Here is a 21,936-nt window from a genome sequence, read left to right as displayed (position 1 = left end):
TTTAGATAAAATCAATTTTTATTATAATCATATCCTCTCTCAGTTTTTTAGATAACTTTATCTTACTTGTATTTAACCCATAACAAAGAACTCTAGTCCAAAAAATTTTGCAGATACTATGGATGCTTATATTTGATTTTGTTCTGTCATGATGCCACCAAGATCTTGGTTAGATGGCTGCCACTCTAGGTGAGTAAATATGCAGGTCTCCTTCCCTTTGCACAGATTAGGTAGGCTTTGATTTAGTCAGCCACTAGTATTTGTAAACCACTAAACCACTTGTGAATTGAGAATGTACTGGACTGTTAGTCTCTATGCTGGGTAATGGAGTTCCTGAGTGAGTAAGTTCTAGAGTTCTTGTTCTTAGTGTATATTTAGACAGCTCATAAATGCAAATAAACATACTACTCTTCCAGGGAGTGTGGAGGAAACTGTTACCCCTTAGATTTGTCATTACTTGTCTGGGATTTTCTTGTATGTGATAGGCGCCCCCTAGTGAATAAAGGGACTTAAGATGGCCTCTATTCAAAGAGGCTAGAAAAATATCTGAAGCTGTTTTAACAAGTTCACACTGTATTAAACAAGTAAAAGAGAGAGGGAAGCAAACCATAATAGACTCTTAACTATAGAGAATAGAGGGTGCACTCCTGATGATCACTGGGTGTTATATGTAAGTGATGAATCACTAAATTCTTTACACCTGAAACCAATTTTATCATATATGTTAACTATTAGAATTTAAATAAAAACTTGGGAAAAAGGGGCGCCTGGGTGGCTCAGTTGGTTAAGCGACTGCCTTCGGCTCAGGTCATGATCCTGGAGTCCCGGAATCGAGTCCCGCATAGGGCTCCCTGCTCAGCAGGGGGTCTGCTTCTCCCTCTGCCCTCTTCCCTCTCGTGCTCTCTGTCTCTCATTCTCTCTCTCTCAAATAAATAAATAAAATCTAAAAAAAAACAAAAAAACAAAACAAAAAAAAACTTGGGAAAAAAAGATGCTAATGTTTTGTATGTGTGAATGCAGGTGAGGGTGGGGATCTGTTCTCCTTAAAAAGCATCCAGGATTTCACAATATAAAAGTAGTAATCAATTTTCGAGATGAAGGCCAAACTAATCTGAACTTTGGTTCATCAACTTAGGTCATCAAAGTACATGAGTAGAGCACTGATCTTTATCTACTCTCCAGGTATTACAACTTGACCGGATTTAAAAAAAAAATGTATGTATATACATATAGAGATATATTTACATACCTCTATATCTATACCTATATATATCTACTAGAATCAGTATGATACACATAACTTGGGGTTGAGACTTGAGAAACCATAATTCAATCCAGAAAATTTAATCTGGTAAATATATTTGATAAATTACATTTTTTTGGTTAATTTCAGGAACAGAACATTAAAGAAGACTGTGGTTGCTTGATGCAATAAATCAATTACATTTAATTATCTTTTCTCATCGTAAAGCTCCTGTAACTTATAATAGTCTTCAAGTTCTGAAATAAGTATTATAATTTTGACATCATCATAAATATTAATTATTATTTATAGCACTGGGTTAGGTCTTCAGTGAAGAACCGAAAATAATTCTTATCCTCTATGATGTTTCCAATATAAAATAAAGTCAAAGAATATACAACCAAATCAACTGGAAAACAAAAAAATCAAATAAACATGATGAAAAACAGTATTCACATTATTTTAACAGTGTTAAAGAGCAGACGCAATCACACACCTGACTGTGGCCTCTAAATGGAACTTCCTAAACCAACAATTGGAGAGAGGGTTAAACAAAGAGTAGGTCATGCCTTTAGGTAACAAGTAGGTGAGAAGTTTACCGAACTATTCTCAAAGATCTTGTTTGATGTCAGAAACTATCAAATTAAGAACTGTATGTAGTGGATATTTGCTACTTTTCAGGTGGTTCACTTTTCAGGGGTAGATTATCCTGTTGCCTCCCACTTTATTATCTAAACATTTTTTAAAAATAAATACTTTTCTTCTTTCACCTAGATTGTCCTGTGTTTCCTGAGCAATGATCCTTTTATGTTCCTCTCAACTCCTTCAGGTCCAAGAGGAGTTCTCTAACTGTAAGTTCCCTCTCGGTCCTCCTCCTTCTCTGAAGCTCTAACGACCCTATTTAATACAACTATATTGCTTTGATTATTCCATGTATATTAAAAAGTTTAAAAAACACATGCAAGCATTCATTCAAATTATTTGTCAACTGGTTAATCAGTAGGCCCCACAGTCCATTCTCCACCACTGCAGCGTGGAAGACAAATATCACTTGACTAACTTGGGATAACTTGTGCATTTCTCTTGTCATGACAGGCATGTGCTGGTGGGGGTGGAAAAAAAAAGGAAGCCAAAGTAAATAGAAGTGAATGACAGGTAAGGACCAAAGGTCTCGCCTACCTCATCCTTGCCCACAAAACGCCCATTCTTCCCCGTCCTGTTTCCTAAGATGTATCAGGGATGGATGCGAGGTCACCCGTGGGAAGGCGACATGCTCCTCCGCAGGGGCGGCGTACCCTCCTCCTGAGGACGGAGACGGAGGAGGCGTGGGGAGACTCGCGGGGGTAGGTAGTCAAGAGGCGCCCAGGTGCCTTGCTCCCGCGCGACCTGAAAAAGTGTGAGACACTAGAGGTGTGGGACGGCGCGCGCCTGCGCGGACCTGACTCTCGCGGTCCCACGACAGCCTCATCCCTGCGCAAGAGTCCTAGCGCGCGGGCGGGAGGAGGGGCGTCGGCCCCTCCGCCTCGCGCGCGGCCACGTGACTCGGGACGAGGCGATTGGAGCGGCGGCCGCGCGAGGCGGCAGACTGCTGCAAGCGCCTGGCGCTTACGGGAGATCTCCTCCTCCTCCTCTTTCTCCTAGGAGCCTGGACGGTACCTTTACTCCGCCCGGCTAGTCGACGCGGCCGCCGCATCCCTGTCGCCGCGGCGCCCCGAGGAGAAGGAGAAAACGCAGCTGGGCCGCCGCCGTTGGAGGGGTCCCCGGCTGCCGCTCGCTCCGTCGGCCGTCGCCTCGGAGGTCAACCCTCCCACGGTGTCTCCGCTTTCTCCTCCCGCTGCCGCCGGCGCCCGCTTATCGCCGAGATGGGGCTCCTGGACTCGGAGCCGGGCAGTGTCCTCAACGTGGTGTCCGCGGCGCTGAACGACACCGTGGAGTTCTACCGCTGGACCTGGTCCATCACAGGTAAAGCGGCTGGCTTCTCGGTCTTCGCCCGGCCCTGCGGGAGACACCAGCCCTCGGCCCTGCAGTCCCTTGCTCCCTGTGGCTGTTGGGATGCTGCGGATCCGAGGAGATGCCGGGGCGCGGGGACCGCGGTCGGGCACTGGTTAATCTGATCCGAACGTTAAGGCCTCTCCCTCCGCACTCCCCCCCCCCCCCGCCCCCGACGCTCGCACGGTTTTCCTCTGAGCCTCCATCTCTCTTCAGCTTCTCGGATGCTGGAGCTGACAAATCAGATGGAGTCTGTGCTGCTAAGGGCTCGACGCAGGAACCACTCCACCCTACACCCGCATCTCCCAATCTCATCTGACCGTTTTAGCTTAGGCACAGGATTGATTTTAACATTTAGTAATAGTCCATTTGGCGAGATGGCTTGGGGGAAGGAGGAGGGCTCCAGTGGTCGCTGTGTTTTTGCTTCTTCGGCCTCCTGATTGCTTTGACACAACCTGCTAACCTGCTAGTATTTTGTCTAGCTCATCCATCTACAGTGTAATTTGGAATAAAAAGTAAAAAGCCATTGTTTGGCTTCTTGAACCGTGAAGAAGGTCCGTTTCTGAGGCTTTTTCAACAGCAGATATGTTTGAAGTGATTGTGTTTTGCGCAGTGCAGTGCAGTTAGGGGGAGGGGGAGACTAAAATACCGGGAAAGAAATAAGTCTTTAGGAAAGGGGTCTCTACAGCAGCACCTAGAGGTTGTCCCAGCAGCCTACATATATACAGTTTTCTTAAATTAGCAAACTTTTCCCTTTAGCGGTTGGAGTATTTGACAGGGATCTTCAGTTGGTTGATTCCTCTAGTGGAAGTAGTTGTGCTATTATTATGTTATTTTTACACTTTACCATTTATTTTCTTAATTTGCTTCATTTGCTTTTAGTTTTAAAGCATTTAAAGGTTTTTGAAATAAAAAAATTAGCCCAACAGGATTTTAGAAATGATCTTACGATTTAAAATTAACTAGTCCTTTGCAGTATTGCACCGCAATCCCAGCAGTGGAAGAGACTAACGTTACATGTTGTGACTCTCTGCCTTCCTTACCTAGAAATGAAAATATATTCCTGTAGTTTTATATTTGTTGTTAGTGTAAATGGGACAGTGGTTACAGCATGATTACAATACGTGGGATACGTTTTGTGGAGAAAATGTGTGCTGGAATTATTTCTGTGTGTGACAAAATGATTCTTTGACATTGATGCGGCTTTAACTTCTTTAGTAGGAATCTCAAGTTTGGCACTGAGAAATAAGCTGTTTAATAAGCCATTGTGATTGAAAATGGTTAAAAGGCAGCTTTTAAGGGAGTTTTTCCTTAAGTCTTTCTTCTATGTGCTGTTACACTGAGGTTATGCTGTACCTACAAAAACTGGGAAGGATATACCCTTCCCTTCATCTCTGTGACTTTGGTTATTTAGACATTGCATCAGGGTTTCCCATTACACAATTGTGCAGAGCTAAACATCAGCTTTGGCAGATAATTGCACTTTGCATACTTCAGAGTTCAGACATTGTCAAGGTTCTCCAGTCTCCATACAGCCAGAGCCACACCCAGAAGTTCTCCTTCCTGTCTATCATTCCCTTCCCATCTCAGAGCTTCCCTGCCTCTTGAGTCTCAGAAAGACAAACCGAGCACAAAGGTAGAATAGACCTTTCTGTCTTGGTTCATTCCTTCCTAATGGTGCTGGTGTAAAAAATACCATGAATGAAATAGGAAATTTTATGCAGTTGCTTCATGTGAAAGCTTGCTACTACCCTGTGAAGGGCATATAAAATAATATTGTAGGCTAAGCCTGAGAAGTGAGAGTAGCCACTGGAACACAAGTGACCTCTCACTAGCAAGTCAGAAGGAAGGACGTATTCACCCATGCTCTGGCTATCCACTTACGAAACTTGAGACTGCTTCCTTGCTTTCTGTAATGAGCTACCTGGTGTAGGTAGATGGCATTTCTTAAACCAACTTAGAGGCTTAGTGGGATATACTTTGTTCTGCCTTGCTGCTGTGAGGAGGAGTATTTTTTAGATTCAGGCAGAATAGACCTGAACCCTATGGTTTCCCATTTCCTTTCATCCTTAGCCCAAGCTCTCCATGTTTCCTTTCTTTGACTCATTCACATTGCTCTGATTCCACGAGTATCTCCTCTTGCTATAATTTCACAAAAATCTGAGTGAATGAGTTTTGAAATAGAAGAGTAGCTTATTACATGAGGTTGAATAAAAAGTTGATGAGTCAGATGTTTGGAAAGAGGGGGAAATAAAGTGGATGGAGAGAAAGATGGTCTTGAGAAATCTTAGTGAGTGTGGCAAAAGGATACAGATTAGGGCGCCTGAGTGGCTCAGATGATTAAGCGTCTGCCTTCGGCTCAGGTCATGGTCCCGGAGTCCTGGGATCGAGTCCCGCATCGGGCTCCCCGCTCTGTGGGAAGTCTGCTTCTCCCTCTGCCTCTCTCTCTCTCTCTCATGAATAAATAAATAAAATCTTTAAAAAAAAAAAAAGGATACAGATTATTCAGACAGAGCAAGATGTGAACTAGGGTCTGTGCCCTTGAGTGCTTTCATCCCTAGACTGTAGTTCTATGCTTCTGCCTTTGTTTTATTAGTTCATTAACTGTTTCTCTCCACTGAAATTTCTACCTAAGTATAAATGAGTATATCTACTTTGGACTGTCATAATAAGAATAGTTACAGATTTGTAGAGTATATTTGGTGATTCAAGAGATTTCTGCCCCAGGGCAAACAGTTTCTAGGAAAAGACCATTTTGTGCTATCATATCAAATGGTGCTATTTAATAAAACATAAAGCAATGTTCAAGGCAATGTATAAAAACTGGGCTTTTCAAAGGCACATACTTAGCAAATACAGACTACGACCCATAGAGTATTAACACAGAAAATGTTACTTTTACTGTAATTGTTAATACTTTATACATTGGTACTAAAACTGAAAAAGCTGTACTTTTAGAAAAAGAACAAAAATAATTTTCTACTTCCCTATATTATATTTTTAGATATTTTGAACAAGTAAGTTAATCTCAGTTTATATTAATAGGAAAGTATAGACTGGTGTAGAACTTTATACTAGTTGGTGGCATGGGAGTAGGAACTCTGATGTCATTGTATTTTATTCTTCTATTCTTTTACTTTATGAGTACATTAAAATTATTAGGACTGGGATCCTAGGCTCAAATTATATATATAATCAAAGTTGTATGTAAATTTTTAAAAACTGATGAATCTTAATATTCTCCAATTTATAAATACCCAAATTATCTACATTATCTGTTGTATTTATTTTAATAAATCCTTATTAGTAGCCTTTTGTGTTAACTGAAATTAGTATAGAAGCATCCTACAAAGTTAATAGCCAGCATGCCTACAATAAGGCCTGATATCGCCTTATTTCTTTTTGACCACATGTTTTTAAACAGCCATTGTTCATGAAGTATGTACACACATGTGCGTGTGTGTGTGTGTGTGTGTGTGTGTATGGGGTGGTGGTTGGCATTGCTCTCTTGGGATTTGAACTTAGAGCATAGAAGGCCAGCTTAGCTGGCCTTAAATTCACTTTGGAGGGCAGAAGGGAAAAGGGGATGAGTAGTATACGAAGAAGGAGGACGCTGTAAGATGATGATGAAATTTGGAAGCAAGGCTTATATAATCATTTATTCTTTTCTCATCGCTTACTATGTGTAGGAATAGTTCTGGGCTCTGGGGAGAGAATGAGTGCACTTGGTCACTGCCGCCTTGCTTGGTATCATGGTCTGAAGGCATGATCTGTGATCTGTCAGAATCAGGCCTAGCTGGCACATAGGGAAGTCAGAAAAGCCCTTCTTCCTATTCTTATCTTCACTTCTTTTACCTGCACCACAGTCTTGAGTTGTAAGATTCTATTTTTAGAATATTTTGGCTGTCACCATGTGGAGTTGATGTGTATATTTTCAGAGAGTATTTGGATAGGTAGACTAAAAAGGGCATCAAAGACTAAAAATTCATGGAAACTGGGAATGTTTTTAAGATAAGTCCGTGAGTCATCCTGGCTTGCTGAAACTGGAGGCTTGTGGGAAGGGACATTTAACTCAGCTCAAATAATCTGGGGTAAAAGGTCTGTCCCAAGGAGTTCTAGGTCCCAGAGGAGCATGTGTCTTACAGTATATTTACATTAGTATTATTATTTGTCACAATCAATGTATAGTCTTTAATCTTTGTTATTGTCTAAAATATTTTTTTTTTATTTAGCCTAGCCTGGAAACCTAATTATCATTTTTAATGTTTCTTTGAGAAAAGACACTAAATTCTAGGCAGCTAATTAAAGACAAATATGTGGAACATCAGCTCCTAACATGGGATCTCCCTTAGCTAGTGTTTTCAGTGAGGTCCTAGAGTTATCCTTCTGTCTCATAACCTCCCTGAAACCTCTAGGAGGTCCATACCATTTTAGGGTTTTTTTGTTTTTTTGTCTGGTTCTTATTTTTGATGGCAGACTCTTGGACTTTAACATCTGATACTCTTGTCTATTCCCCAGCAGCCTCATCACAGAACATCCAATCACAGATGAAATTACAGGAGGGTAAAACAATGCAAATTCTAAAACTGGTGCCAGGACACTTTTATACAGTTAGATTTTTTGGCTTAGGGAGACAGGTTTTAAGAATTACGTAGGTGATTATATCAGACTGTACCTTTGTGAGCTGCAAAGAAGTAGTCATCTTTTTAAAATTGAATTTGTTAGTTTTTTTCTCAAGTCACATGATAAATGTCATTAGTGAGTGATTTAATATTAGTAACCTAAGTATTATTTTAGGATTTATCGAGTCATTTATTATTTCAAATTAGACATTTAAGAACATAGAGAAGTGTTGTGTGACAGAATCTGTCTTTTCTCACTGTAGATGGCTCTTTTTTTCCTTTTCATGATCGGGACATTTCTTCTTTTAAAAACCAAGGTGTTACTGTTTTATTTTCCCTTGGAATGAGAATGAATTCAAATACATTTTTAAAACTCATCAGGGTTTTGATTTTTAGAAAAGAGAAGGGAGGAAACACATGGCCTTTCAAAACCAAGTTTCCAAATTTCCTTTTTAACCTGGTCCTCTGGTATATCCTTGTCCATAGACCTCTAGCTCCAGCCAGCTGGATAACTCCCTCTTGAGTAAAACATGCACATGTCTATCTTTGTTTTTCTTGTCACACTGTTCCCTGTGCCTTCACTGCCCTTTCTCCTCTCTATCTCTCCAGGAGCCCTCCTTCACAAAGCTTTTCTTGGCCATGTACCCTGGAGCAGTTCATTCCTTCATCTGATCCCATTCCCTTTAGCAATTGCTCATGCACTTCCTTGTGCCATTCCTTCTGTAACTCCATTGTCTTGACCTATTTAACCTTTTTTATTATTTACCCCTTTACTCTTTGTATTTTTATCCCCAACACTAGGGAGTGCTCTTGGATTTGTTGATTTGATATGTATCAAGAGATAACCCCCTTAATCAAGCATAATTTCAAATAGTGATATATTCTGGTTGCTAAACACTAATAAAGTTTGGTGCCACACCAAATTATAGGAAGTTTTTTTTAATGATATTTATCATAAGTTAGCAATAAATTCAACTGATGTTGACTCTATTTAATGAAGGAATCAAACCATTAAATCATTTATTAGCACAAAAGAGTTATTTTTAAGAGTTATAAAATGAGATATAATTCTCTCTTCCCTGTCAATGCAGAAGTATTGTGGTGAGTGTGGAAGTGAGGAGGGCAGCCTGAAATAAAGAAAGGAAAGAACACTAGACTGGGATTTAGATGACCTAGGCTTCAGTCCTAGGCTTTAGTTTCACTAATTAGCTTTGAGAGTTTGGACAGGTCCCTTTGTTTTTCCAAACTTTTTTCATCTGTAAATTAAGAGAGTTGAATTAGGTAATCTGTAAGGTCTCACTGGACTGTTATCTGGATATACATGAAATTTTAAAAAATTCTTTAAGTAGGTCAAGCAACTTCAAATAAACATACATTGGTCAGTAATTTAAAAACCTCACTCTGCAATAATTCCAATCTTTTCCAACAAACCCATTATTAGTGTTGCTAAAATAGAGCAAATAACAGATTCACATTTAATCATTTTTACTTTCTTATCTGCTCCATAGAAATAGGTAAAGGAATAGAAAAACAAAGGGATATAGATATTTAAGGACCTACTTTGACATAGCACTGTGTTTGTTGCCATAATACTGTACCTGTTTAATTAGGTATTTCTTGAATAACCAAGAGTTATCTATTTTGTCAAAAATAATAGCAATAACTTTAAATTATTATATATTATGTATGTAATATACGTAATTATACATTACATTTATTATGTAACATACAGCTTCTGAGGATGGCTTGTTATGTGGTTTGGGGCAAGTTGTTCATGATCCTTTGGGTTTCATATTGCTACCTGTACCCTGAGATAGTTGAAACTCTGTCATCTCTTATAGCCACTTTATTGAGTCCTCATAATGTCTCCTAAAGTGGTGGCTTAAATAGTCTAAACTTAATCTTACTTTATATTTTTTTTCTACAGAAAATGCAAAATTTTATCATATGTACTTAGAAAAGATTTTCAATTATAGGCACTTTATGAGCATTTCTAAAATTTGGAAGTATGGCTTAAAATTCTTATAAAATTGCTACAAATATATAGGTCTTAGAGTATGGGGAAAACAAAAGAAATTAAATAATTTTGGTATAAGTATGTTCCTTAACCAGATGTTAATTTAAAATATCTTGTTTTTGTCATGTATCTTTCTTTATGGAATATAGTCATTCTTAAATACCTCTAAATATATTTTGTGATTGCATTTTACTTAGAATATAAGTCTTGGAATTTGAAAGGCAAATGTATTAATCCACTGAAGGAATCAGTTACTCCCTGTTAGGTGCAATCACAGAAAGGCATTTGTAATTTTGAACTGGAGTAGTCAAAGGAGTAAGCTTTGTTTTTATTTTTATTTATCAAATGAAAACTTAAGCACAGATATATATTGTTAAAGAGTTTCATATAGTTTTACACACCCATGTTCATAGAAGCATTATTAACAAGAGCCAAGAGGTGGAAAATGTCCATTGGTGAATGAATGGATAAACAAAATGTCATGTATACATACAATGGAATGTTATTTAGCCTTAAAAAGGAAGGAAATTCTGACACATGCCAAAACATGAATGAGCCTTGATGACTCCACTTATATAAGGACTCTAAAGTAGTGTAATTCATAGAAACAGAAAGTAGAGTGTTGATTGCCAGGGTCTGTGGCGAGTCGTTTAGTTGGTATAGAGTTTCAGTTTTGCAAGATGAGAAAGTTCTGGAGATTGGTTGTACAACAATGTGAATATACTTAACATCATTGAACTGTACACTTAAAAATGATTAAGTACATTTTACGTTATGTCTTTTTACCATAATTTTTTAAACATTTCATACAAAATTAATATAGTACCTCTAGACATGATCTTTCGTTCATTGGTAAAACAGTTGATTCTGTGAAAATGAGTAAAGGAAAAGCTCATTGAGAATGGATTTGGGGGGGGCACCTGGCTGGCTCAGGCAGAAAAGCATGCAACTCTTGATCTCGGGATTTTAAGTTCGAGCCCCACATTGGGTGTAGAGATTACTAAAAATAAAAAAAAATAAAATTTTAAAAAATGGAGTTGGGAAGTTCTGAAGGGGCAACTCTCAGGCATGTGCCACGTGTCACAGCCTATTTACACACTCCAACCCACAGGAAGAGGCTTACCTTAACACCCCACCCAGCAGGAGGAGGATTTTCTCCTGGCCCAGCAGCAACCCAGCTAATTAAAAGTTGCCACAACCCAGAACTGTCACCCTCTTCCAGTGGATCATTCTAAATAACCCCTGCCAGCTTGTTTTTCCCTCTATTAAAAGGATGCTTTCCTCATTTGTTCTCAGGACTTGCCTATAGTTCACCGTGGTTTGCATGTCCAAAATTGCAGTTCCTCTGCTATCCTCCCATAAACTCATTTTGCTGGTAAACTAACTGGCTAGTTTATTTTTGTTGACAATTCTTTTATTGTTTTTTCAGCTTACAGTAAATGGCTTTATAAGGAGAATGCATAGCTGTTGCCTAAAAAAGTACCTAATGGCTAGAAAGTAGCAAATAACAAGGAAGACAAACTTGCCTTTGTTTTTTGCTTTACAATTTTACCAAAAACTTCACAACCTGGAAGATAGGCCTGGCAGGCATTGTTATTTTCAGATCTTTAGAAGTTTCTGAGAGTCATAGAAATTAAGTCACTTGTGGATGAACACTGTAGTGGAAATGGGCTTAACAGGTTGTTGTCTCTTAGCCCAGTGCTCTTGTCTCCCCATCACACTAGCCAAGCAGGAAAGCAATAATCAATTCTCTGACCTATATATTTTCTCTGACTTTATCTTATCTTATACTGCTATCTTATCTATATAGTATCAGTACTTTTGAATATTAAATCTGAACAAAGTCATAATACCACCAGAGGTAATCTAAAGAAAAACATCTGAAATACTCAAAGGTACTGTAAGGGCTGTTGTATGAGATTAAACTAAAAAGTGATATTTATTTATATAAATTTATATGTTTAAATCATATATATGAATATACATATGTAAGGTATAAGAAATGGTATTTAGCCTGAGAAGATGAAGTTGACTTCTATATCATGGAGTGGCTAGGACAAAGAAAGTATATTCAAAGAGAATTATGGAAATGTTTGCCAAATTTCACAGTGTAAGAATCTGAAACTATTGGTAATTGGTGAAAAGGAATAAATTCAGGACCAATAGTATTTTACCATTGGATATTCCAGCTTACGGAACTGTTAGCATAAGAAGATTATGGCCACAGTTCCCATTAAAACACATACACACTTGGGGCACCTGGGTGGCTCAGTCGTTAAGCGTCTGCCTTGGGCTCAGGTCATGATCCCAGGGTCCTGGGATAGAGCACCGCATCGGGCTCCCTGCTCAGCGGAGAGCCTGCTTCTCCCTCTCCCACCCCCCCCCCCCCGCTTGTGTTCCCTCTCTTGCTATGTCTCTGTCTGTCAAATAAATAAATAAAATCTTTAAAAAAAAAAAAAACACATGTACACGCTCCAATGGTATCTGCAATCTTTTTTTTTTTTTTTTTTTTTGCTAAAAGGAAACACCATTTCAATTTTCTTAAATCCTTAAGATCATTAGTGGCACTAAGGGGGATGTTTGGACTTTGAACTCCCAGATTAGTACAGGGAGGAAGTTTTATGACTGCTTTTTCTGAGAAGTCAAACAAAATGTGAAAATGGGGTGAGAAGGAAACCACTTATCTGCATTTTATCTTGGCTTCCAGGATGTGAGGCATCATTCTTTTATATCAAAAACACATTTAGGGCGCCTGTGTGGCTCAGTCGGTTAAGCGACTGCCTTCAGCTCAGGTCATGATCCTGGAGTCCCTGGATCGAGTCCCGCATCGGGCTCCCTGCTCGGCAGGGAGTCTGCTTCTCCCTCTGACCCTCCCCCCTCTCATGTACTCGCTCTCTCTCATTCTCTCTCTCTCAAATAAAAATAAAATCTTTAAAAAAAAATGTATTTCTTAAAAAAAAAACAAACACATTTATATGATGACATAATCATAAAATCCCGTTCATAGGGAAAAGGAAAAAAATGCCAAAAGGTGGGGGGATTTGGGGCAATAAAAGGTCTGGGAGAAAAATACACAACTGACTCTTGAATAATGCAGGGATTAAGGAATGCTGATCCCCTGCATGGTCAAAAATCCACATATAACCTTTGACTCCCTCAAAATTTAACTGCTAATAGCCTACTTTTGACCAGAAACCTTACCATAACATATAGTCAATTAACATACTTTCTTATAGTATTATATACTATATTCTTAATGATAAAGCTAGAGAAAAGAAATATTATTAAGAAAATCATAAGGAAAATACATTTATAGTATTGTATTTATTGAAAAAAATTCAGGAATTTAAGTGGCCCCCTGCATTTTAAACCCATGTTGTTCAAGGTCCAAAATATGTATATATATATATCCCTTATATTTTTTTAATGATGGATTTAGATATAATCTGCACATGGTGAAACTCACTGTTATTTATTGAGCTTCTAGTGCAGGACCCTTATGGACTATGACATCCTGTAGTGTGCATTTTATACACCTTATTTAATGTTCATAGCATCCCCATAAAGTAGGTATTATTTAATCATTCCATGATGCAGAAACAGACTAAAAACTACACAGCTGGAAAGTAATGAAGCTGGGACCTAATCCAGATCTTTCACCTTCCCACATCAGTGACCTTTTCCTAATGCAGGACGGGTTCCCTGTTCATACAACGGATACTGTTTTACTGTCCAGTAATAATAGCAAACATTTATTGGATGCTTACTAAGTGCCAGGGACTATATCTAATGCTTCGCATGTATTACCACATTTGATCCTCATACTCCTTTGGGCTGCATACTATTATTCCCTTTTTCCAAGTGAGTGAACTGACTTTCTTGGATCTTCTCCATCTAGTACTAACCCTCCCATATTAAACTCAGAGTAATCACTCTTCAGTTTGTAACACTTATTGATTCACTCAGCTCATCTGTGTTACTGTCTTTTCCCCTTTGCAACTTCTGAGTCCATCCCTATTTATCTGCTCTTTGTGGGAAATTTTATCATTTCTCTCACTTTCTGCCTTTATCATGATCTCTGTTCAGGCAAACTTGGAACCAAAATTTTTCTTTCCTTTTTTCTGTTTTTGAACTCCTCCATCCATTCTTTCAGGCTCTTAGGTGACTGTAATACTACTGAGTTACATAAAACATTTTTGCCCTCTTGTTCTGCTTTCAGGCCATTTCCCCCCTCATCCCCTCAGATGCTGCAGCTTACCCTTGCCTTGCTGGAAAGGACCTCCATTCTGTCCTGTCTGCCCATCACTCACTGACCTCTTGGCCATTTTTTGGCCTAGCCTCTGACTGGTCCACCCCCTGTAAGGGCTGCCCTTTCCTTTCATTCATCCAGGCAGTCTTTCCAGCTGAAACCATCATCCTCTTTCCTGAGGACGTAGGGGAGGTTAAAGCAGAAATTTTCCCTGCTCATCACCCTGACTCAGTAGGAACTGACTGGACTCTTAATCATCCACCACCTTCAGAATCTGTGCTTCAGTTCTAGAGTATATCTCGGATCGTTACCTGTCCATCGTATCCAGTTGTGTGAAGACCCTTTCTCCTCTACTTCTGCCTTTTTCACCTCACTGATACCCAAGATCTTACCTGGGGTGGAAAATACATTATACATCACATTTTAGACTAGAACCTAGAAGAGGCCTTATAGTGTCATTTGGTTTATCCCTATTATAGAGATAAAATCCTTCTCAAACTCTTCTTGACAACAGTTACCTACATTTTTCATTAAAAATTTCTCCTAACAATGTTTGAGGGTACTTGTATACTAGACATTGTTACAGATACATTGAGGAATAAGGACTGTGGCTCTGGCCCTCATGACCTTTATAATAAATGGAGGAAGGCATTGAATACCTCCTTAAGAAAAACACTGCAGTTTCCCTTTGGGGGAATCTCTAGTGTACAAGGTGACATTGACTGTTATTTTTGTGTAGTCAGTAAATGGAAATGGATTTTTAACAATATCACTTGTATATTAGTGGTTAGTAGAGAGATATAAAAACATGGTGTTGATTTGCAGCTTTTGGTTCCAACATAGCAAAGAAGGATGAATAATTTTGGAGAATAATATATAGTACATACTTCTTCATGTCTTGAATATACTCCTGAAGCTACTCAGTATCTCTAGTTGGTTGTTAGGCGTGTGTTTTTCTTTTGTTTATAGCAGGTTAAATAGATGTAGATATTGTTAAAAGAAAAAAAAAGCGATTTTAATGTGTAAATCACCTGGGAATCTTATTAAAACACAGATTCTGGTTTAGTAGTCTGGATTGAGGCCTGAGATTCTTTATTTCTAGCAAGCTTCCGGGAGATACTTTTCTGCTGGAGTACAACATTTTGAATAACAAGGGAATGAAGGATTCTTAATTTCTTTGATAATCTCCTACTATGTATAATATGGAAAAAGAAGAATTAAAAATGTTCTTAAGCTATTGGTTTAAAAATATATTTAAGAAAACCAAACAATGGCATGCATTTCTATAGAACATTTAGTTGTTTTTTATCCCAACAGAGATTTTCTATATCTTTTAGAAAAATATTGATCAATAACTCTTGCTCATTTTACCTGAATCAAAAGGGCAGTTGAGAAATGTCTTCAATATCTATTTTCACAGTAGTAGTTGCCATAATAATATTTATTTTCTAGATACTTTGTGGCCTTCATTCAGTTTGTTAATCCTCAGCCATTTGCTGGATACATCTACTCTTGCAAGCCTTTGTGGCTATAGAAATAATAACACTGCCCCTGCCCAGTCTGTGTGGGACACACTTAAACAGACTAAAAGGACAGTTGCATGATATGATAGAGGTAATCATAGTGTGCTTTGAAGGTTTCAAAAGAAATACATATTCAATACGTTTAAGTGCAAAACAGAGTTAATGTTGGAGGGGCTTCTTACAGAGGGCTAGCAATTTAAACCGCAAAGCAACTCTGTGTTTTGGGTAATCTTATTACCCACATTTTACACAGGAGGAATTGTGGCTCCAGGAGTTTCAGGTCCAAGCCGTGGGGCTAGCACATGACGGAGAGGCCTGGAATCTGGTTGGTCTTAATTCACTTCCTGCCTCTTGCCCCTCTACCACATTCCCTCCGTTCCATGTGTCTTCTTAAGTCATTACCTGGCTAGGATTATTTCCTAGTCTTGTGCTTACTCTTGTTAATTCTAGGAATTTGGATGTCCTAAAAATTAAAAATTTTACTGATTTTTCTTTTGGGAGATGATAACTACCTTAGACTACTTAGGGGATAAAGTTCGTTCTGACTGGCAAACACCCTGAATTTTAAAAAGCTTTAAGAAAAATCAGCCTTTCCAAAACAAAAAACAGGTCTGTTAGAGAGTTTTGTTTTGTTTTTTTTTTAATTTGAGACAGAGAAAGAAAGCGTGAGTGGGGGGGGGGGGACAGAGGAAGAGGGAGAGAGAAACCTCAAGCAGACTCTCCATTGAGCATGGAGCCCGACGCAGGGCTCGATCCCAGGACCCCAAGATCATGACCTGAGCTGAAATCAAGAGTCGGGTGCTCAACCGACCAAGCCACTGAGGTGCCCCAACCTATTAGAGATTTTTAAGGAAGTTCTTTTAATATACATAGGGATAATTTGCTGTAAGAATTAATTAAACTTTTGGTATATAAGTAGAGGTTTCTAAAGGACTTGGATTACTTCAAAACTATTGGATTACAAGTATTGTTTATTAAAATCTGGTTTATACTTTCTTAAAAAAGAGTGTTTTTTTGTTTTTTTTTTTTAAACACCTCTCTAAGTAATTCAAAATTCAGATTTAGGCTTGTTATGTATGAGCAATACATTATAGAATGTGCTCTTTTCTCAGTATATGTTATAAAATGTTCTGTTTTCTCAGTTTAAACTCTTATAATTGTGGATGGTATTTTCCCTTTAATTTGGTTAAACTCTTGGAAAAGAGGATTTAATGGTTTGATTATTATCAATGATAATGACAGTGCCAACATTTATTGAGCTCTTATTCTGTGTCAGGCATCCTACATTTAGCAATATCTTATTCCTCCCAGCAACCCTGTTATCATCCATAAAGCCAGAGACTTATGTAATTCACTCAGTGTATTTACCTAGTAAATGAGAAAGCTAGGATTCTAATGTTGGTAGACTGACTGGAGAGTCAATATTTGGAACCTAGATAACTTCTCTAGATCAGGAAGAAAAGGCCTAGAAGACATCAAAGGACTTGACTTTTAATAGGAGGGGCTCAGATTATTCCTGACATAAGACACACCTGTGTGAAAATGTGGCATGGATGGAATAGGGTACAGCGAAGGAACAACTTTGTGGCATTCTTGTCTGCTACAACTTTTACATTTAATCATCACACATCAACCCTGTGAAGTAGTTATTTCCTCATTGAAAAGAAAAGAACAGGTGATTCTCCATTTACCCCATCATTTTGAAGACATTGTACTCTCTTGCTCCCCACAATGTTATTTTCTCTTTTTCTCTGCTTGCTTCGCTGCCATTTCTCCCACTCTTCCCTTAAGTGTTCCCCAGGGTTCAATCCTTGTTCATTTTCCACGTGCTCTTTCCCTTGTGACCTCAAACTCTGATGTGATTTTCATTACCAGTGACTCCTCCATGTGTCTGCAGTGCTAGTAGAGCCTACTGGATACCTCCACCCAGCAGGTGTCCACAACTACTTCAGACACAGGATGTTTAAAATTTCACCCAGTCATCTCTCCAGATCTGTTCCTCTTCCTTTAGGCTCTGTCCTGGATCCTGACTTCACCATCTGCCACCAGCCATGCCAGAATCTAGGACTAATCCTGAACTCTTCTTTCACTCTTAACTCTTGCATCCATATCAGTCACCAAGTCTGTAGATTTTACTTTCATATCTGCCTATCTTGACCATCACCAGTGCAGCCCTCTAAATTCAGGTTTCCATAACTTCTGCATTATAGTGGTGTCCAAGCTGGCTGCCCATCAGAATCACCAGAGGAACTTTGAGATCACAGTCCTGGGCCCTATCCACAGAGATTTTGATTCAGTAGATCTGGGGTGGGGCCTAAGAATCTATACTTTCTTTTTCTTTTTTTTTTTTTTTTAAGATTATTTATTTATTTATTTGAGAGAGAGAATGAGAGAGAGAGAGAGAGCATGAGAAGGGGGAGGGTCAGAGGGAGAAGCAGACTCCCTGCTGAGCAGGGAATCTGATGCAGGACTCGATCCCAGGACTCCAGGATCATGACCTGAGCTGAAGGCAGTGGCTTAACCAACTGAGCCACCCAGGTGCCTGAATCTACACTTTCAACAAGCAGATTGTTCTTATGTGGGTGGCCCAGCAATATAGAGATGTTTGAGAACCACTGATCCAACTGGTTTCTCTGCCTCTTGAGGTCTCCTCTTCCCCTTCAGTCCATCTCCCATCGTTTCTGCCATTATCTTTTAAAAGCTAAATGTGATCCCCTATTTTTAACCAATTAAGCATCTCCCCATTATCTACCAGGCAGATTCTAGCCTCTTCGGCATAGTTTGTAAGGCTCTCCCAGGTCTGCTCTGACCCATAAGCCTCCAGTCATCGTTCTTTGTAAGTATCTGCTACCTCAAGCCTGCTTAGTTTCCAGAATAAATATGTTACTTCTTGCTTTGGGGCTATTTATACATATGGTTCTCTCTGCAAGAAGGCCTTCCTCCTCTCTGTTTGGCAAATTCCTCTTCCTTTTCTTCAAGAAACAATTCAAATGTCTGTTCTTGAAGTCCATCTTGTCCCCTCTCACCTGCCCTACCACTGTTCTTAAGACTGTCCCCTTGTCCTTAAGACTTACACTTATCATCCTGCAAAGCAATAGATTTTTTATGTCTGTCTCCTTTTTCTAGTAAATGAGTTTTGAGAAGCAAGAACCAAATAACCTCCCCCAAATCACTTAGCTCAGAAGGGGTGGAGAGTCTGACCTGAAAGTCTGTTCTATCTATCTATCATGCTGTGTGATTGTAAGATACAGATCAGGTTAAAAATAAAAACCTGTTGGTGGAGGGTATTTGAAGGAAGCCGCACTTCAGATATACCATTTTTCCTCCCACTTGTATAAAGGTATAATTTACACATAATAAAACTAACTCTTTTTAGTTAACAGTTGTGAGTTTTGACAAACACAACTGTATTGTAACCATGTAACCATGCAACCATTACATGACCATTACATACAGTTGTGTAACCATTATATGACAAACACATACAGTTGTATAACTATTACATGATCTTTATCATACAGATAAACTTGTATGATTAGTGAACTAACTAATGTTTGTAAATAAATCAATCCTACTTGGCATGAGCATTATGAAATAATCAAAATGTTCTAAATGGAAATGATTTCTTGAGAAAAAGTTACCCCTTAAGGGTCCAGAAGGGTTAAGGTAATGTGTCTTAGTAATTCTTATTATTAAAATATAGTCTCTTTTTTTTTATAACTAAAGAACATTTATTCATTTTTCACTGACTTTATCTTGAGCATGTAACTAAACTGTCTCTACCCCCCCACCCCAACCTGAAGAAGGGTTAGTACAGTGAATGTTATAAAGCAGATATGAACAGTTTGAAGGACTGGAACCAAGATTAACTGACAAACAACTTCGATCTAAATTATCATAAAAATGTTTAAGTAAAAAAAAAAAGGGAGGGGAAGGGGGCAATGGGGGTTTCAGATTGAACAAGATCCTCATATTTCATCTAATACATTCAGTCCTGGCTAGAGTATACCAAAATGGAAACAGGATTACTATAATACAGAACTTCCACTACAGCACGCTGTACACACCTATGTTCCAAGCCCACCCCCATCCCCCTACTGCTTCTAACTCAACTATTTCCCGGCCTGTTGGGCTTGCCGATGAAGGAGCACGTAGATCTTCTCTTTAATCCAGTCTTTGTTATAGGGCTGGTATGTCTGGGTATCAGCTCGGTAAACAAGGCAGCTGAGGTCTGCCAGATCGTCAATAAAATCAAACAACTGACTGATATCATATGTGATATAGGGGCTGTTGGGATTCATTCTCTTCAGATGTTCTTCATACATTTTACAAACACCTTCCATGCATTCATTCACAGATATATAGTCAGCATAAGTTCTGCCTTCCGGCCTCTTGGTAGGCTGTACCAGCAAAATGGTGTGAGACATCGCGCCAAACTCTCTCGCTGCAGCCTCTTGCTCCTGAACTTATTTTCTATAATACTTAGCTGTAGGTTTGCTTAAATTTAATTTAAAAGGAGGATAAGGAATTCCTTGCCAAAGAAGACAGCTCTTTCTACTTATGGAAAGACCAACTGCTTAGAAATTTTCTGAATTTAGGTGTAATTCAGCTTCCTAAAACTTCTTCTCATTGGTTCTAATTCTACACTCTAGAAATAGAGAATAAATCTGAGCTCTCTTTAGGTCTTTTAGCAACTGATGAGGCCTCTTTCTTTTCTCCAGGCTAGACATCCTTAGTTTTTTCCCACCTTTCTTTGTGGCATGGCCTCCAAAGCATTCATTATCCTAGACCAGCTCTGTCAGATGCAGCACCTAAGAAAGTGTGAGACTTGGTGTATCTCTTGTCCTTTTTTCTACTAAGGGAAATTTTGTAGGTCTCTTTTATTTTCTTTTCCTTGAAGAGACATGATTGATAGTCACAGTTCTATCTTAAAATATCACTTATACCAATAATTGAGGAAGGAATTGATGGAAATTGTCTCCCTTAAAATTAATGGATGTGAAGACTGAGTGATACTGGAATAGCTGCTGGGATACCTGAGGCTCTTGACCTCTCTGAATCTCACTGTTAAGTTAAAGAGATCATGGGGCACCTGGGTGGCTCAGATGGTTGGGCGTCTGCTTTTGGCTCAGGTCGTGATCCCAGGGTCCTTGGATCGAGCCCCACATCGGGCTCCTGGCTCAGCGGGGAGTCTGCTTCTCCCTCTCCCTCTGCTCCTCCCACTGCTCATGCTCTGTCTCTCTATATATCTCTGTGTCTCAAATGAATAAATAAAATCTTAAAAAAAAAGATAAAGAGATCATATCTAAATCTAAATCTAAAATTCCACAGCCCTAGTTTAGGGAAAGGTTTCCATGTAATGGCTTAAAATTGTTAATAAACTCAAAATCACTAACACATGAAGGCATAAATATGTTAATAAACATAGTAATAGTTACAAAATATAGGACAATTTGACAAATAAATCAACTAGAGTTAATTTATATTTGTGCCATATTGATCCCTCCCCCACCCCAAAGCGTTGCAAATAGAGAATTCCTAAGAATGTTATATAAAACCCATTTGAATTTTGGTATTCCTTGATGACAGACTTCAGTGGTGGCAGGAAGAATAGGGTTTCAATTAACTGTTTTCTCTCTCTCTTTTTTCCCCTAATAAATTCATGATATGGAATCCTATTCGTAACTGTGTAGAGGGCGCCTGGGTGGCTCAGTCGGTTAAGCATCCACCTTCGGCTCAGGTCATGATCCCACGGTCCTGGGATCCAGTCCTGTGTCAGGCTCCCTGCTCAGTGGGGAGTCTCCTTCTCCCTCTGCCCTCCCCACTGCTTGTATGCTCTCTCTCTCAAAAATAAATAAATAAATAATCTTTAAAAAAATAACTGTGTAGAATTCAGATACTGACAGAATACTGGAAATATGTCTTCTTTTTACTCTAATGTGCATAATCTATATTTGGATTCAGTTTAACTCAAATTTAAGTAAATTAAGAAGATTTAATTTACCCCTGAAATATGTTATTTGAAACAAACAAAACCCATAGAAAGAGAGATCAGATTTGTCCTTACTAGAGGTGGAAAGGAGTGGGGAGTGTTGGAGGAAGGTGGTCAAAAGGTACAGTCTTCCAGTTGTAAACTAAATGAGCACTAGGGATATACTGAACAACATGATGACTAGAACACTGCTGTATGATACACAGGAACATTGTTAAGAGTAAATCCTAAGAGTTCTCATTACAAGGAAAACATTTTTTTCCCTTTATTCTTTTCTTCTTTCTTTTCTTTCTGTTTTATC

General features: G+C 38.8%; 3 protein-coding genes across 3 annotated transcripts in view; 1 reads left to right on the top strand and 2 right to left on the bottom strand.

Annotated features, from left to right (window-relative positions):
- TTK (TTK protein kinase) overlaps window positions 1-2,664 on the bottom strand; it is an 80,106-nt gene extending 77,442 nt beyond the window's left edge. The window contains exon 1 of the mRNA XM_045867146.3: window positions 2,423-2,664. The gene's annotated coding sequence lies outside the window, so the exon portion shown is untranslated. The remainder of the gene's footprint in view (window positions 1-2,422) is intronic.
- A 131-nt stretch (window positions 2,665-2,795) lies between these two features.
- The window catches only part of ELOVL4 (ELOVL fatty acid elongase 4), a 32,076-nt gene continuing 12,935 nt past the window's right edge, over window positions 2,796-21,936 (top strand). The window contains exon 1 of the mRNA XM_045867142.3: window positions 2,796-3,205. Coding sequence (XP_045723098.1) covers window positions 3,106-3,205 — 100 coding nt within the window. The 5' untranslated portion in view covers window positions 2,796-3,105. The remainder of the gene's footprint in view (window positions 3,206-21,936) is intronic.
- Window positions 19,752-20,092, bottom strand: LOC123837884 (enhancer of rudimentary homolog). The gene has a single exon (XM_045867144.3). It carries the CDS (start codon window positions 20,068-20,070, stop codon window positions 19,756-19,758), a length of 315 nt encoding a protein of 104 aa, XP_045723100.1. The 5' UTR covers window positions 20,071-20,092; the 3' UTR covers window positions 19,752-19,755.

Source organism: Mirounga angustirostris, unplaced genomic scaffold, assembly GCF_029215605.1.
Source record: "Mirounga angustirostris isolate CCGP_5_RB_7025 unplaced genomic scaffold, mMirAng1.0.hap1 SCAF_8, whole genome shotgun sequence".
Taxonomy (NCBI): domain Eukaryota; kingdom Metazoa; phylum Chordata; class Mammalia; order Carnivora; family Phocidae; genus Mirounga; species Mirounga angustirostris.
The sequence above is the reverse complement of the archived record's forward strand: the minus strand, read 5'-3'. Positions and strand labels throughout refer to the sequence as shown.